This window comes from Leguminivora glycinivorella, chromosome Z, assembly GCF_023078275.1.
Source record: "Leguminivora glycinivorella isolate SPB_JAAS2020 chromosome Z, LegGlyc_1.1, whole genome shotgun sequence".
In the NCBI taxonomy this organism is placed as follows: Eukaryota; Metazoa; Arthropoda; class Insecta; order Lepidoptera; family Tortricidae; genus Leguminivora; species Leguminivora glycinivorella.
The window spans coordinates 44,153,814-44,171,713 of NC_062998.1; the positions used below are offsets into that span (position 1 = coordinate 44,153,814).

The window sequence follows — 17,900 nt, forward strand, 5'->3', positions numbered from 1 at the left end:
CTAAGTGGAAATTAGCAAAAATAAAACCACTGCCTAAAGGATCAAATGTAGAATCGTATTAAGTTCTTCGACCTATAAGTATCTTGTCAGCCTTCTCGAAAAGTGGAAAAAGCAGTTTGTTTACAGCTCACAAAATATTTAGAGCATAACAAAATTTTACCTAATATACAATCTGGGGTTTCGTAGCGGACATAGTACAACAACGGCTCTCGCTAAGGTCACAGATGACATATTATTAGCATCTGATGAAGGAAAAGGTAGTATTTTAGTATTGTTAGATTTTTCGAGGGCTTTTGATTGCATAAATAAAAATCCCTTGTTGGCTAAAATGGCTTATTATGGCATCTCATTCCCAGCTCGAAAATGGTTCTTTTCGTACCTCTCAAATAGAGAACAGTATGTACTAACTGAAAATGAAGAGGGCCAAGAAATTAGATCTTCAGTGAAACCTATAAGCAGAGGAACGCCTCAAGGGTCCATTTTGAGTCCAATCCTATTTACACTTTTTACAGCTGACCTCAGTAACCGACTAAAGCACTGTTGCATCCATTTATACGCAGATGACACCCAAGTTTATCTATCGTTTGATCCACTAAATACTGTACAAGCGGTAGAACTCATTAACTCAGATTTTGATATTATATTTCAATGGGCAGCTAATAACAACTTAGTTCTTAACCCTTCAAAGTCCAAATTTTTAGTCATAGGAAACAAACATCAGTGTGATCGTGTAGAAAGCTAACCCTAACATAATTATTAATGGGCAGGCGATTGAAAAAGTTCAATCGACGAAAAATTTAGGCCTTCTAATTGATAGAGAACTGCACTACATTGAGCACGTTAATGCAAAAATTAGAAATGCATTCTATAGACTTAAAATTCTATATGGCATAAGGGATCATTTAACAGAGTCGGTCAGGTTAATGCTGGTGGAATCACTTGTCTTGTCGCAGTTTAATTACTGTGATGCAATATACGGGCCAAGAATATTAGCCAAAATTGCCCAAGCTATACAAAGAGTACAAAATGCTTGCACACGTTTCTGCTACTCTGTGCGAAAAAGAGCTCACGTTTCTCCATATCTTAATGAAAAATGTATACTTAAAATGGCGGGGCGAAGAGCATTGCACTTGGCTTGCCTTGTACAAAAAACAATAATAAGCAAAAATCCTGGCTATCTTTACGAAAAAATTACATGGTTAAAAGACGAGCACCATCTCAATACCCGCAGTAAAGTACAAAATAAAATATATTTACCGCACCACAAAACTGTTGGTTATAGAGGGAGTTTTAAAATCTCAGCAGCCAAAATCTGGAACGACCTGCCTCCACCACTTAGAAATAATATGTCACTTTTAAAAATAAACTGAAACTATTATTACTCTTCAAACAGAAAAATACCTAATCTAATCAGGTTTTAACAACTAACAGTAGTAGTTTTTTAGTCCTTGCCCTCAACTAATACTTACTGTTCCTCTTTGTATTTTAAATTTGTCGCTTGTTTATTATGTTACTGTCCTTTCTATCATACATTTTATGTTATTAAGTTAATATTACGTCTTATGTCTGCTGTCAATTTACTTGTACAGTGGCGGTATTCCGCATCTGTATGATATTTGTGCTGTCACTTATTTTAGTTTAGCTCTTAGCTTAGTTTATTTAGTCCGGGACCCATTGAAAATCAGCGCTTCGGCATGCCGTGGCAATATGCTGAGTGGGCTCCCAATTTAACATCTAGATTGTGTTGTATTGATCTTTGTTATATTTGTCCAAACTGATGTTAAATAAAAAATATTCTATTCTATTCTATTTTATTCTAAACCTGGCGAATTGGGTGGCCATTCATGTTTCGGCTAAAAAAACTGCCAGATTAGTCTGAAATCTCGCTGGAACGCCATTTGCCGTATGTGCTGCAGCTGCGTCTTGTTGGAACACATGATATTCATTCCCAAGCATACATAGTAAAATACGTTCATTTTAACGATTTTGTCTATTAGTACTGAAGATAGTATATCTCGCTTACATAATGCATCCCACACCATGACCAATGGTGAGCTCTGGAACCTAGGAACACATTTCTGGTTGCCCGGAATGTTTTCTATCCGTGGTGCCCACAACTGAACATTTTGGTTATTATGGGCTGTTCTATCACACATAGTCACGTTATAAAAACTAACTCGTCACCTGCGTGCCGAGCAAGTATTTTGTTTGCACTTTACACTCTTTTTTTCTTAGACCCTTCGGAAATGCCATGTACTTGGTGATTATATTCTATTAAGATGGATATACTCTTTAATTTAAATAAGAATTTGATGAAGTGTGATCCCTAGATCTTGAGAACTGAGGTAAAATATGAGTATTCTAACTTATTGGACACGGTATATACTGTTGTCTAGATAGTTTTAGAGGTCATTATTATCACTTTTGTCGTTAATTGCTTAACTTTATTATATTATCATTGTCGAGGAACAAACATCGCGGTGTACGGCCTCGGGGCAGCTATTAAACCAATAACTGGCTCGTCGCTGGGACAGACACCATTGACGCACTGGATCTTAAATTTCTGCAAAATCCCCACGAATGTTAAGAATATGAACGATCGAGCTAACGCGTCTCCGGGGCACCTCCTTCGACCTGAAAATGAAAGCGTTATTTTACTCGGTAACTTATAACTAGGTATACATACATATTAATTGTATTTTCAACCTGAATCCTCTTTTAATAACTGAACGTACCTACGCCAAAATGATAAGGAGGTAGTAACCAGGAAGCCAGTTCATGGCAGTGATGCTAAGGAATGAAATTTTTATATCCTTGTAAAAAAATGTTTATAATGATGTCTATTACCTATGCATTCTTTTGACTGTAAGAAAAATATAATGTTTCTGACTTTCTGGCTAAGGAATTTATAAGCGACCATATAAACAAACTAAGCCAACTTTGACAACTTGCATCTTAAAAACTACTGATTCGATTTCGATTCGGTTTTTAGGGTTCCGTAGCCAAAATGGCAAAAACGGAACCCTTATAGTTTCGTCATGTCCGTCTGTCCGTCTGTCCGTCTGTCCGTCTGTCCGTCTGTCACAGCCGATTTACTCGGAAACTATAAGTACTACAGTGATGAAATTTGATGGGAATATGTGTTGTATGAACCGCTACAAAATTATGACACTAAATAGTAAAAAAAAGAATTGGGGGTGGGGCCCCCATACATGTAACTGAGGGATGAAAATTTTTTTTTCGATGTACATACCCGTGTGGGGTATCAATGGAAAGGTCTTTTAAAATGATATAAAGTTTTCTAAAAAACATTTTTCTTAAAGTGAACGGTTTTTGAGATATCAGCTCTCAAAGTCGTAAAAAGTATGTCCCCCCCCCTCTATTTTTATAACTACGGGGTATAAAATTCTAAAAAAAATAGAGGTGATGCATGCTAATTAACTCTTTCAACGATTTTTGGTTTGATCAAAGTATCTCTTATAGTTTTTGAGATAGGTTGATTTAACTGTAATTTTGGTTAAATATTTGCTGCTACGGAACCCTTTGTGCGCGAGCCCGACTCGCACTTGGCCGGTTTTAGTTTATAATCATGCATTTATTTGTCTTTAATTTTAAAAAATCATATATCTAAATTATACACCGTGTCTACCGTTTTTTGCGGTTATTCAGTGTGATACGAAAATTAAGGTTTTTTTTTTAAATCTTACATTTTTTTTCCAATTTTTTTCAATTTTTTTTTTTAAGTTACATAAAGCAATACCTTTCAAATGAAACATGTTTTGTCAAAATCGGACGACGTACAAAAAAATGAGATTTTTTTTTCGGTTTTCGTAACCGACCTCGCTACGCTCGTCGTTCTAAGGGATGAAATTATAATATCCTCGGAATTTTTAATTTTATTTTGATGTGTACTATTACTATGTATTTTTCTGTGTCAGAAAAACATATTATTTCTGACTTTCTAGCAAAGGAATTTCAAAGTGGCCATATAAAGCGATCTTTCCCAACTTTGGCAACTTGTATCTTAAAAAATGCTAATCTGATTTCGATGCGGTCTTCAGTTTTCAACTAAAAATTTATCTGCCTTCGATTAAAAAAAACTCGTATATCGACATTGTACATTTTGTCTGTCATTCTTTGAAGTTATTCAGTGCGAGACGTAAATTTACTTTTTTTATTTTTTTCTTACTTTTCTTTCAATTTTTTTTTCTTTGTATTTTTTTTTAAATTACACAAATCAATACCTTTCATTTGAGAAACGTTTTGTCAAAATCGGACGATACAATAAAAAGATAGAATTTTTTTCATTTTCATAAAACACCTCGCTACGCTCGGCTTCCTAAGGGATGAAATTTCGATATCCTCGGAAAAAATCGTTTACTATGATGTCTACTATCACCATGCAAAGCGGCTTGCTTCCATCCAAAAGTGCAGCTTTTGGCCAAAAATTCTCCATAACAAGTATGACTACTTGTAAAGAACATAATAAAAAATTAAGTTTACATTTTGAAAATAGAACTCTTTGCCAATATAATTGTGTGAACATTTCATTCATTTATCATTTATTTTACGATTTGGCGGCAAAATCAAAATTGTATGCGTCACTTCAGTATGTATTTCACGAGAGAAAATTTTCGTACGATAATTTTTTATGAAGTTCGATGTTGTCATTTAAGTCAACAAAAGAGTTATAATAGAAATAGACTTCGTTTGAAGCCCCATCTCGTGGCATTGTTTACAACTGGTTTAATAAAACTAGAGTATTAGAGTAATCAATCGAATAGTAGTATAAACACAAAGTTGATTTTCTACCTACACCAGAAACGTGTATCAGTAAACGGCCACAAAGAATGCACATCGGTTTTTCGTCTTCGTACAGCGTTGTCTCTTTCTTTCATTATTTATGGCCGTTTACTGTAATTAAAACTGTTGATTCGAAAATTATGCGATAGTTACGTAAACAAGAACCCTCCTTGGAACTTGTACACTCCTTTTTGCTGTGTACTTAACACAGCAAAAGGGAGTGTACAAGTTTCTAATGGGGTGGCAACGCGCATGTGACACTGTTTGAGTTGCAGGCGTCCATAGGTTACGGTGACCGCTTTACATCAGGCGGACCGTATACTTGTTTGCCACCGACGTAGTATAAAAAAAAAAAACAAGGTCCCAGGTGAAAGAATATCGAAGCAAAAAAACCGGTCAAGTGCGAGTCGGACTCGCCCACCGAGGGTTCCGTACAAACTTTCAAACTCCCCAGTTAAAATAATCTCATGTTTTCACATAACTCTAACGACTTGACTAGAAGACAAAAGTATAGGTACTAATGAGCATTATTGTGTATAGCGCCATCTCTCGGTGAATGCGCTAATTAATTTGCGCGACCCTTATGTTGGTTTTTCAGGGATTATTCTTTATAATGTTAACCGATTTAAACAATTTTTACTTTATTGGAAAGTAGATGATTTACGTAACATCTCGTATTAATTTGAAGTACTATATACATCCGCAAAGGTGGGTAAATTAAAAGTAAAAATCTGAAAAGTTTTTTGTAAATTAAAAAAAATGTTTTCAAGATACAAACACGATTATATTTTTCCTGTAATGTTTAACATAAAACCAATGTTTCCTAAAATTTTCATAATTTTTCGTTGGTAAACTTCGGAGATAAGGGGGGGGAACGGTATTTTTTTTTACATTTTCCTTCAAAATTCTTTTTTTTTTTACAACAAAAAAATTATAAAAAATAGTTTATTTACGTTCAATTTGAGCTCTTTCTAACGATACCCCACTTAACCTAGTAACTTGAAATTTACAGTTTGCCCCCCTTTCATTTTGGCCATTTTCTACAATTAAAATTAATAAATTTAAAAAAATTATACCTTCTATTTGTAGAGGTTCACAATGTTCACAACTATTCCAAATTTCAAGTTGATAGCATTAGTAGTTCTCGAGATATTTAGGAATGTGACAGACGGACAGACAGACGGACAGAGTCGCACCATAAGGGTTCCTGTTGTACCTTTTTGGTACGGAACCCTAATAAGGGTTCCTGTTGTACCTTTTTGGTATGGAACCCTAAAAATCATCAGAAGCAAGTAATGGATTACGATTTTTATTATCTATAAAACAAATTGAGGGGACCTTGTAAGTGATAACATTTCAGTTCCAACTCTAAAGGAACCAGAAATTGGATCTTTACGTGACCTACCTAAGCCGAAGGTGTAGACGTGCTCGGCGTTTTTTAGCGCGCCGTGCTCATCGATAAATCTCTCAGGCTTAAATTCATGAGGGTTTTCGAAAATGTCTGGATCCAAATATAGGTCGCCCACTGATATCAGTACTGTGGTGTCCTTCGGTATCATATAACCATCTACAATGCTGTCACTTAGAACTCTTCTAGGGCCCATCAGAGGCACTATTGCATAACACCTTTGAACTTCCAGTAGAAAAGCCGATGTGTAAACAAGTCTGAAAATATGTAAAGCATGAAAAGAGCTTTGGACATTTCTTACTTGAGCTGTATTGAGCTTAATATGGGAGGCTTTACAAGTAAGACATTACTAAGTGTAGAGGGCTGTTATCCATAGATAGAAGGATATACAAAATAAAGGTTTTTTTTTACCTATGACTATCACTCCAACTAGGCACGTTATTTCCGATGAAGCGTTGTATTTCATCATAAATTTTGTCCTGTATATGCTGTTTCCTTAAAACCGTAAGAAACATGAATTCCAGCAAGTTACTTGTAGTTTGAGAACCGGCGATGAACATATCTAAGCATACAATTTTTAATTGAAGTTCTGAAAAACGAAATACAATTTCAATTACAAAATCTAATAAAACATAGTGACACTGACAGAAAAAAGTTGTAAAGGTACTATTTTAATACTTTAAAATGAACAAAATGAGGGTTAGAAATAATGCATGGCAAATACAAGACCGATTTCAAAAGATATTTTTTAATACAGTTGCTCAAAAAGTGCCCGTTTTTTGGCTGTTTAGCGTGCGAGAAGTTGTATTTTACGAACTAGTGCGTAAAAAGTATATACGTTCCATTTTACGACTACTTAACCGAGCTGTTTTCATATTAGTCTAGTTTACTAAGACAGAATAAAACTATAAACATACTATTAAGTGATTAATATTTAAAACGTTAATATTTCATATGTAATTGTTTACTTTTAGTCATACTAAACATAATTTATAAAATGGTTTATACTTTGAAAAATCGGTCATAATGAGTCGTGTAAACAGAACATGATTGGAACGAAACGCGTCTTCTACTGTCAAAGTAGAGGCGTCTACCATGTTTTAACTTAATGCACGTTCAAAAAACCTCAATATGTTACGCGATTTGTCATAATTATTTTAAGTTATTTGCAATACGTCGGGGCATAAATGGATCGATTAAATTAAAATGTAGTTGTACATTAAACAATCGTCCCAAATCGTAAATGTTTATGTTTTTATGGCACCCAATGAAATCAATTATGTTAGATGAATAGCAAACTCACAAATATGCACGCAAGTTTAAAAGCTTCAAAAATACGCCTTTGAATTGTCAAATAATCCGTCAATGTCCATGGGAAAATTGATAGTTCGGATTGTTTTATTTCGTTGTAAGTAAGTAGTAGTGTTTTTTCGCAACTGTATTAAAAAACGTCGTTCGTCACACGTGCGAGAATGTCATTCTTCTCGCACTTATAACGAAATGTACTATTTTAATACAGTTGCTCAAAAAGTGCCCGTTTTTAGGCTGTTTAGCGTGCGAGAAGTTGGCTTTTACGAAATAGTGCTTTTTAGATATTTTTAATTGATATAAAGAGACACCTTTTTTTAAAATTTCGAACTATTTCGAAATATTTGAGATTTTTTAAGAAAAATAACTGCCTTGTCGTGTGTAGGCATCATAATCATATCATGTTATTGAAATTATAATCATGAAGAGAGCTGAGAAGGAGATTGGGCATTTTGTCCCATGACTGTATACTGATGGGACATCGCTCGTTTGACCCTTTCAATAGCATTATTCTGTTGTATGACACCAACTTTAGATCACTTGCAGAAACTGAGTAATTTAAAAAAAAAGTATGGCGCATAAAATCTGTTGTTTTACAAAATACCTACTGTATGTGTAATAAATGGCATGTTGTCCACTGTTTTACAAATTCTCGGTCTCAGTCTCAGTCTCGGCCGAGAATAAATTGAATCTCGGTCTCGGTCTCGTTCTCGGTCGGACCTTACAAGTACATGTTAAACTTTAAAATGGGCATTTGTTGTAAAACATTGTACAATACACGTGCGATTGTTTGAACTCACTACTACGATTTGAACCCACTACGTTTGAAACCACTATTTCTACGCGTTTTAATTTTATCGCCACTCGATTTCAGTTTAATATACCTACTATGTTGTTTGCAACGCATTGATATTGACGGGAGAGTTATGCCTAACCTTAAATGTCACTAATTAAACAGGCATTTTTTTAAGGAAACAAAAATAAAGACAGTCAAAATTCCTTTTACCCGTAAATGTGCCCTTTTTCAGCTTCATTTGATTTAGAAAGGAATAAATAAAATCATCACCACTAGCTGCATTATTTTTATGTTTTTGTATTGCTTCCTGGAACAAGACATATTAATTTATAAAATAATTAATTAATTATGGTTTACTTAACCCCATATTGATTGATATTAATAGTGGCACGCTTTGAGAATCCTAGGATTTTCAATTCGATACTCCGGCCAGTTTACCCAAGGCAAGACTCTACATATAGCACGTGCATTTATTGTGCAGTACCAGGACAAAAAAATCACAATGTGAGATTTTTTGGAAGAATAGAGTAAGCGACAATTTTTCGCTGATAGATAATGAAGATTGTAAATTTTACTAGTCCTTTTGAACAAATGCATTTGAATAATACAATTAAATAAAGTAAATTAGAACATGAGCTACGTATATAGGGGTACAAAGAATGATTACATAAGGCCATTTTTTTCATCGCTAGCACAAAGGCTCACTACAAGACTAGGTAGTAAGGACGACAAAAGTTGTACAGAAGAACCAAAAATTAGATATACATAAGTATTATTGGCCGGCATTGTATCTTTATTTAACTGACATGTATAACAATCCCTATAAAGAGGATATACCTATTTTTTGTAAACAGGATTTCTCCACACTTACCTCAATTATAGCGGAAATTTGTAAATTGATTCGGTTTATGAGCGAATACCCACTGGCTTCAGGGAAAAAGAATCTGCACCAAGGGAATTGATTTAACCATCCTCCTGCCATGGAGAATGCCTTAGATCGGGCACTCAGCAAATCAAGTAGCAATTTCAGACGATCTTCTTCTATTGACTCTCCTGAAAATAGATAAGGATGTTTGTATTAGCCGACGTTTAAAAAACAGGAGGTTTTTACAATTCAATCGTCATTAGGTTCGTCCTTCCCTCCGTAGCTAACTATGAAATAGGAACTTTTTTAATATAGGTAAATTTGGACCAACAAATAAAACGCTACGATCTATATCCAAGTCGAGCGCGAAGCAAACACTGCCGTAACATCCTTTACTGGAACCATTTCGCCACATTTTTGGGCCCCTATTTGAGAACCTCTGGATAAGACCAGAACGCAGAAATTTTCGTCAACCAGTACTCATCGTGACTTGGCCGTTGAAGGGTACAAAACCAGGTGCTCCATGACACCATTGCACCAATCTGTCGGCATAACCGCTACCCTTCATCGGCCAAGTCACACAACATTAACAGTAATAATAAAGAAATCGGAGTAAGAAACCTTAGACTTGGCACGACTTTGTCTAGATTTCATTACTTTTTAGAGATAAACAAGCAGCTCCATCGAGACTTGGCTAGTTTTTTACAGAATGTTTTTGGTGGGATATCATGTTATGTTACGCTTGTTGTTGGTGAGTGACTAACTGGTGGTGTCTTTATACAATGTCATATTTTATTTATATGTGTCTTTTGTTCTATTTTTACAAGTTAGTCAAGTTTTGTCACCGAAAGATATTTGCTATCTTTATTTGTTGTCTTTTTAAATAAGCAAGTATGTATACTTATTACTTGTTTTTATCAACCCTCATTTATACTGCCCATACATTAGCTATTATTCGTTATTACAACATATTAGGAATTGACAAAATTCCTTCCTACATGCGTAGTTATTTGAATGTACCGCACTACAAGTCATAAATTGTAAATGCAGTTATCAGCTCTGGCTACCATGGGATTGGAAGTCACACCCTTGGATTGCCGGTCCGGCCGATCCTGCATTGACTATGAAAGTATGAAGTGAACACGCCGACAATACCGAAATATCCACGAATGTATAGTCATATCATGAACTAACCAGTTCACAGGGATAGGAAATAGGAACAGTGGAACACCCACGAAAACTTTATCATATAGTGAGAACAATTATTTAAATGAAAAGGTAGCAGATATGTCGAAAAAAGAAGTCAAGGAAGGTTAATAATATGAGCATTTAACAGAAGACCAGACCGTATTTTACCTGCCACATATTTCCACAGAACATTCATAACGGCTGTGGCAAGAATACTTTTTGGACTTATAGGTTTATAACTATTACTTCGTATATATTCAACTAATCTGGCCATTTCATGCTGTATTTCTTGTTCCATAGATGCCTTGCCAAAGCCAACATTTTTAAGATGTTTAACTGCAAATTTTCTGTGTTCCCGCCATAATGGGCCATCTGCTGATGTTATTCCTGTAAAAATATATGAACATTTTAACATGCAATAACATACCTAAATATTTGTTAACGTCGACGGTGCAACACAATAGAGCGTTGCTTTTAGAGTCATTGATTCTAGCTAAATGTTAACCCCCTTATTCATAAACGTACTCTAAAGTTAACAAGCCGATAAAGTTCGTTTGTCCCTTTCCAACGTATTGGTGTGATAGATAGGCTTGATAACTTTAGAGTACGATTATGAATAAGGGGGTAATTATGTACCTACATACAATGTATACACAGATCTGTGCTAATTACGTACCCATCCTCTTTCCGAAACATCGTAATTTGATAAAAAAACTGTTTGGTCTGCCTTCAAATTCCGGTTCCATAAGGACTTGACGTATATTTCGATCGCCATAGACGACAATAACTAACTCACTTCCTAACTTAAGACCAAGCACCTGAGTAGAATATTCTTTGGCTATTTGTGAGAGCGCTTTCCATTGCGAACCGTGAAGTTTGCTCATTTTTTGTACTAAATTACCGCATCCAACAAATGGTAGCCATTTAGGACCTGAAAATATAAATTTACTTCAATATTTTTTGTGAATAGATTGTTTTATTACTATTCACAAAAATTAAATAGTTTGAAAACCTGTTTAACTCTGATAAGTGTACTATATAATTTATTTAAGATATTATTTCAGTTTCGGACATGACCTTAAGGATCCAAATAGTGTACTCAACATGAAACCTGCGAGGAATTAGCAACAGAAACATGATGCTAAATTCTAAAATTCCAACTTAACTAGGTAGGTACTCAAGTTAAAGTAGATAAAACAAGCATTTGGAAGACAAAGTTTGTTAACAATATTGACTGATTTCAAATATGCAGACCAGAGTGGATCATTGTCATATCATACTTGAGTTTGGGCGCGCTAGTCCAGTATTGGGACTAGAAGGGATCGTATTTCGTTAGATCGATGGATGAAAGTGCTGCGGGAAAGGGAAATGTTGTTTTCAATAGAAGAGCTTATTTCTACTATGTTCATCGATGGTTGAGTATAGATGTTATTTTGAAATGAAGTACCTTTGCGTACCTACCTACATTGTAAATAGATTCGTATTATTTAGCTAAAGTTTATATTTAAGTATCGAGTATTAATAGCGTTTAATTACTTAATATGTATAGTAGATTTTTTTCTAAATCAAGATTTCCACTTGAGAAATTATCTGCGATGAATAACATTGTTCTCTTTTGTTAACCCTAAACCGCTAATTACCTGTGCGAAATAAATACCGTAAACAACAAAAGATGTTTTATGAATAACAGCAGTATGTAACTTCAGTAATAAGGGTCAAAAATTAACACAAGTTATGTACAATAATCAAAGCATCCTTTTAACTAAAATACACGGACACCTGGGTGACCACGGTTCTTAATTTCAAAAGGTTGTATGTTGAGTGTATGCTATGACAATTTGAACCTTACCTATTTGAATACTGTTGTCTTTTATAAAACATCTTTTGTTGTTTATGGTATTTATTTCACACAGGTAAGTAGCGGTTTAGGGTTAACAAAAGAGAACAATGCTATTCATCGCAGATAAGTTCTCATGTTGATTGATTTAAAAAAAATTCTACTATATATCAATACCATTTTAAGTTGTGTAATAATAATAGTCTTATATTTCTTTGTGTCTGCATAGTTATATGAGTTTATGTTTTTGTTCACCAATCTGTTCACAGAAAAAAATATCATTGTCCCCGTGTCGTTAGACCGAAATATATGTATAGTATAGACGCAGACCGAGGTCTTATGTAAAGTTATCACTCACTGCAAAAAATGCTTATATTGTTTTGTTTGCATCCCAACTTAAGTTGTCTGATAAATTTTAAGACGGATCAAAAACTATTTAAGGTACAAATAAAAATGTGGCTTGCTAATCTTTAGATCAGTGTTTTTACCATCTTAATTATTATTTAAGTTACTTAACTCCCACGCACAAGGTCCGTTTAAAACGAATCCTCAGCAAGTAGCTATTTCCGATCCTCGATAATACTGTACCATTACATGTCTTGATTGTAAAACTATGTACTCGTACTTCTTAGTACTCAAGAAATTGAATTCGTAAATAGCAATTACCATAGTGTATAGGTATTCATACCTAATTGGTTACAAAGTTCTGTTAATAAAGTTTTGGCTCAAAAATAAGGAAACAGTGAGCTTGTTTATTCGTTACATCAGAAGTATCAGAACGGAACTCCTCAGCGACGCATAAGGAGATTTTTTCTCTGTGTTGTTTGTTAAGCACATTGAGTATAAGTCAAATTTTGTCAAGCTCGATTTCTTATAATCGGATTCATGAATAATTGAGGGAACTCCTCAAACCTTAAGAGTACACTGCTATTCAGTTGTATTTATCAAATAATCAAAGTTTTACATTAAAAACAGTAAATAATTACACATTTGTACATAACCCAACATTCACAAGTATCTTTCACCGGAACCCCAAAGCGGCGGTTTTCGTTTTTTAAAAATTATATCATAAGTAAATAAGTAGGTATATTTATTTATAGAATACTAGCTTTAGCCCGCAGCTTCGCTCGATTCCCTCTATTTTAGAGAAGTGGAGGTTTAGAAAGAGACAAAAAGTAGCCTATGTCACTTTTCATCCCTTCAAATATCTCCACTTAAGACGCTGACAGCACCCAATGGCCTTGACGCTAGTGTACACTGTCTAATCGTATGGGAGTAAGTGAGAGCGCGATGTCACTAAAAAAGGGCGGATAGGTACGAAAAGTGCGGAAAAATCCATACTTAATATTATAAATGGACGGTGTTATGGAATAGCGAACTAAGCGCCAAAATCCGAAAAAAAAGTTATGAATGCAGTTCGGATATAAATGTGATAATCTATAGTATTGACTATTTCTTTGTTGAAAAATTATGCTTACAGCCTTATTTTAAGGGGTAGAATCAAGCGACACGTTAAAATTTGTATGGCCCTGTGTACTAAGTCGTTACGTAAAAACGAATTGAACGCCAAATTTACTTTTACAAATTAAAATAAGCGTATATTCTAAATCGCAAAATCGAGTTAAACGCCATAAAGATGTTATTAATTCGTTTTGGTTTAAAGTTTTGATGATTTATAAACGCAATATCGATTTAACCGCCCTAATGGTGTCGTTTAATTCGTTGTTACATATTTGAAATTGCAGGATATTTCGCTTAATGAGAACTAAGTATCAAGCGGTTTTGTTATATCATAATAATATCTTATGTGTGTAATCCTGGCTAGTACTAATGAATTATTATTAGTTACAATGCCAATTTTGCCATATATGCTGATTTTTTTGACATTTATTAAAAAAAGTTGATTGCACAACAAAACTAAATTGTTAGACGGATTAGTCCTAATCATTGTGGAGGAAAACATTGTTGTTGATTTATTTACAATAGCACTATTTACTCAAATATATGGAATTTTATTTTAATAACACTGTCCAAATGCGAAAGTAACTCTGCCTGTCTGTCTGTCTGTCTGTTACGCTTTCCCGCTTAAACCACGCAACCGATGTTGATGAAATTTGGAACAGACAATCTTTAGACCCTGAGACAGAACATAGGCTACTTTTTATTTCGAAAAAAAGGGACGAAGGGGTTGAAAAAGAGGTTGAAAGTTTGTATGGGATTTCTTAATTTTAAAAGATAAAACCATGAAACTTTATATTTTAGCACTTGATAAGAAATCATTGAACATCTTGATAACGGATAGGGATAGGGATAGGGATAGGGATTGGGATAGGGATAGGGATAGGGATAGAGATTGGGATAGGGATAGGGATAGCGATAGCGATAGCGATAGCGATAGCGATAGCGATACGGATACGGATAATATGGGTATCGTTAGAGGGATACGGATAATCGGTCGGCGGTCTCTTACAATCAATGTGCTCTAAGACGATCGTTGTTTGCTTGCTTGAAGATTACGTTTGCGATAACTATAAGCAAAATGTAAAAAATTTTAAGGGATAATAGAAAAAAGTACTTTTTACCCACCGATCATAGTGTCGAAATACGGGCTATGTGGGATGTTTATAAAGGTTTCCCCAGCGTATATAGAATTACCTACGCTGTGGTCGATGTGTAATATTTCTACAATCATTGCAAGCAAAAGTATTATGTGCAATCGAAATAATCGCAGATAAATATACCTACAGAGAAACCTAAGGATCCAAATGAAAATCTTAATGAATACTTTTATTACGCGGGCGAAGCCGCGGGTAAAAGCTAGTATTAAAATAAAATAGAAAGATGCATTATTTGTACAAAATGTTTCGATAGTGTTTTAGATATGTATATATTTGTTATTATAATATTAACTAAAGACAACTAATAAGTGAATAATTGAACGACACACAACCGTTTAATGACGAACTCGAGACCAATCTTTGCAATTTCTTTCTATCGAGCCGATTTCATTAAATCGTGTATCGAGTACGGCTATGTTCTTTGAAATATAATGAATAATAACATATAATTTACTTGCCTTACTAAGACTAATAGTTTATCTTAAAAAACTGCGCAAGTAACATCAATTTTACGCAATTGGGTGTTGTCAGCCCCTTAAAAAATCGCGTCAATACGTCGCTCCGTTTTGCCGTGAAAAACGGACAAACAAACAGACACACACACTTTCCCCTTTATAATATTAGTATGGATTTCGATCAAAAACAATTTCAATACTCAACCAAGAGCATAGTGAGTGGTTCGAAAAGTGGCATATTGAGCGTTGCGAGTTTAAGGCAAGAAGGTTACTTAAATAAAATTTTGCAGCCGATGAAACACAAGAATTTTCACCACGCCAACAAGAGAAAAATGCCTAATCTATCACAGCTAATTTAATTAAATCTACTTATCATTGTTTTAAACATTTATGTTTCCAAATCATTATTTTAAGGTCATTTCTTCTAGCCAGTCTAGGAAAACAAGTTAAAATGTGGTATGATATTACTTTGCACTCTTGTGGATGCAACCCAACTTTCTCATCCATTTTTGAAGGATCAACATGGCGTTTACCAGTTGGTGTGGTGAAAAATGAATTTACAACAAAGCTAACTGTCCAGAAATTCCTGGTCAAGAATACATAGCTACGTATTAACAACTTAAAATTGCACCATCGCTCTTAAAGAAAGTATGTTTTAAAATAAGATCCATGTTTCCCAAAATATTCCACTTATTTTGCGTTATCTTTGTTAACCATGCATGAATTTTTCTTTTAACGATATATTAATATATGTGATAGACAATGGTTTTCTGACTCTGGGAAAAATAATAAAAAAAAATATTTAAGATCGATTTTTATACTAAATCAGTGTTAGAAGTTAAATAGGCCAATTCTTATTTATATAAATATATCGTAATTGGTAAGCTTTATTTTTAAAAAAATACTACTATTGAAAAGGTACACTATTTGTGAAACCTCTATGATAAAATGTTTAAACATAAACTAATTACTAACTCCGAAAAAATCAGCCTAAATCACATACTAAAAATCGCCATCGTCCTATTTTTTCACACTTTTCCGCCATTTTATCTTAATCCTTAAAAAATAAAAAAAAAATCATTATAATATTTAATTTATTTAATTGTATATTAAATAATAATGAATAATAATTAAGCAATAAATAAGATTTTGGATAGCTACATATCGAGCCACGGGCCATCAAATATATGATGCATATATATTGGGTTGGCACAAAAGTAATGAGACACTTTGTTTACGTTTTATATTTTTTATTATTATTACAATACAAAAAGCTTAGTCGATGATGTAATCACCATTAGCATCTATGACTTCTTGCCAACGATCCGGCAAAGTTTGGATGCCTTTCGCCCAGAACTCTGATGGCTGTGCCTCGAAAAAGTTATTCAACTCCACCTGTACATCATGGAAATCATTGAATTGTTTACTCCGCAAATGTCGTTTCAGGGCTCTGAACAAATGAAAGTCTGATCGTGCGAGGTATGGAGAATAAGGTGGGTGGGGTATCGTCTCCCAGCCCAAGTTCTGCAACTGTTGGCGAACGGTAGATGCGACATGAGGTCGAGCGTTATCATGTAGTAAAATTACAGTGGCTCGTCTTCGTCGTTTTTTCTTGATAGCAGAAGATAGTTCGGTGAGCTGTGTTGAATATTTGTTAGCGTTTACAGTTTCATTGTGTAATAGTTCATGAAACAGCATGCCTTGCGAGTCCCAGAAACAACAAAGCAAAACTTTTAAGCGGTTCTTTTGTCTCAGCTTCGGTTGAGTTGGTGGCGTTTCTTCTCGAGGCAGCCAAACAGCACGACGTGTATCGTTCTCATAATAAATCCATGATTCATCTCCCGTAACCAGATCAGTCAAAATTGTCAAAAACTCTTTACGTCGGGGTCGCAGCAAAAATTATTCACAGATGGCGACACGGACTGCACGACTGGCGTCGGTAAGGATGTGCGGTACCCATCGAGCCAAAACTTTTCGATACCCAAACTCATGCAGATGGTATTCCATAGCGTGGTGACTGCAGTTAAGTGCTTCCGCTAATTCACGAGTAGTAGCATCAGGATTCGACTGTAGTTCGCGGCGTAAATCGTCATCATTGAATGCAGGTGGTCGCCCTGAGCGTGACTGACTTTCAAGGCTCCTGTCTCCTGATTTAAAACGGTCAAACCATCTGGACACCGTGGCATGGCTTGTACTTCCAGCGCCCAATGCAGTGTTGATATTGTCAGCCGCAGCCCGCGCACTGTGGCCTAACAAGTACTCGTATAAGTAAAGTGTTCGAACTTGTCGCTCGTCCATTTTATTTCAATCTAACTAAACCAATCACGAGGGCGGCTTTATATACCCTCACATTAGAAGTACCTAGAATGTTCTACAACATACTAGAATATTATCGAAAACAATTAACTTAAGAAAGGAAATGTATAGAGTTTTGTAGAGTGTGTCATTACTTTTGTGCCAACCCATGCATTTAAGGGTTAAGCCGGCTAAGATCAACAGTTGGAAGGTCCAACAGGAATATAAACTTTTTATTTTTGGCTATAGCGGTTGCTATGGCAATTAGATTATTGATTAACAATGAAATAGAGTATTCTCTCATAAAACATGTATAGCCTGACAAGT

The 17,900-nt window shown here is 34.8% G+C and overlaps 1 protein-coding gene across 1 annotated transcript in view; it reads right to left on the reverse strand.

Annotated features, from left to right (window-relative positions):
* Positions 1-1,501: 1,501 nt before the first annotated feature.
* LOC125241321 (probable cytochrome P450 305a1) overlaps positions 1,502-17,900 on the reverse strand; it is a 36,328-nt gene continuing 19,929 nt past the window's right edge. The window contains exons 2-8 of the mRNA XM_048149735.1: positions 11,045-11,299; positions 10,537-10,755; positions 9,187-9,368; positions 8,526-8,622; positions 6,623-6,800; positions 6,209-6,468; positions 1,502-2,634 (exon numbers count right to left, since the gene is read on the reverse strand). Of these exons, the coding sequence (XP_048005692.1) occupies positions 2,456-2,634; positions 6,209-6,468; positions 6,623-6,800; positions 8,526-8,622; positions 9,187-9,368; positions 10,537-10,755; positions 11,045-11,299 (1,370 nt within the window). The 3' untranslated portion in view covers positions 1,502-2,455. The remainder of the gene's footprint in view (positions 2,635-6,208; positions 6,469-6,622; positions 6,801-8,525; positions 8,623-9,186; positions 9,369-10,536; positions 10,756-11,044; positions 11,300-17,900) is intronic.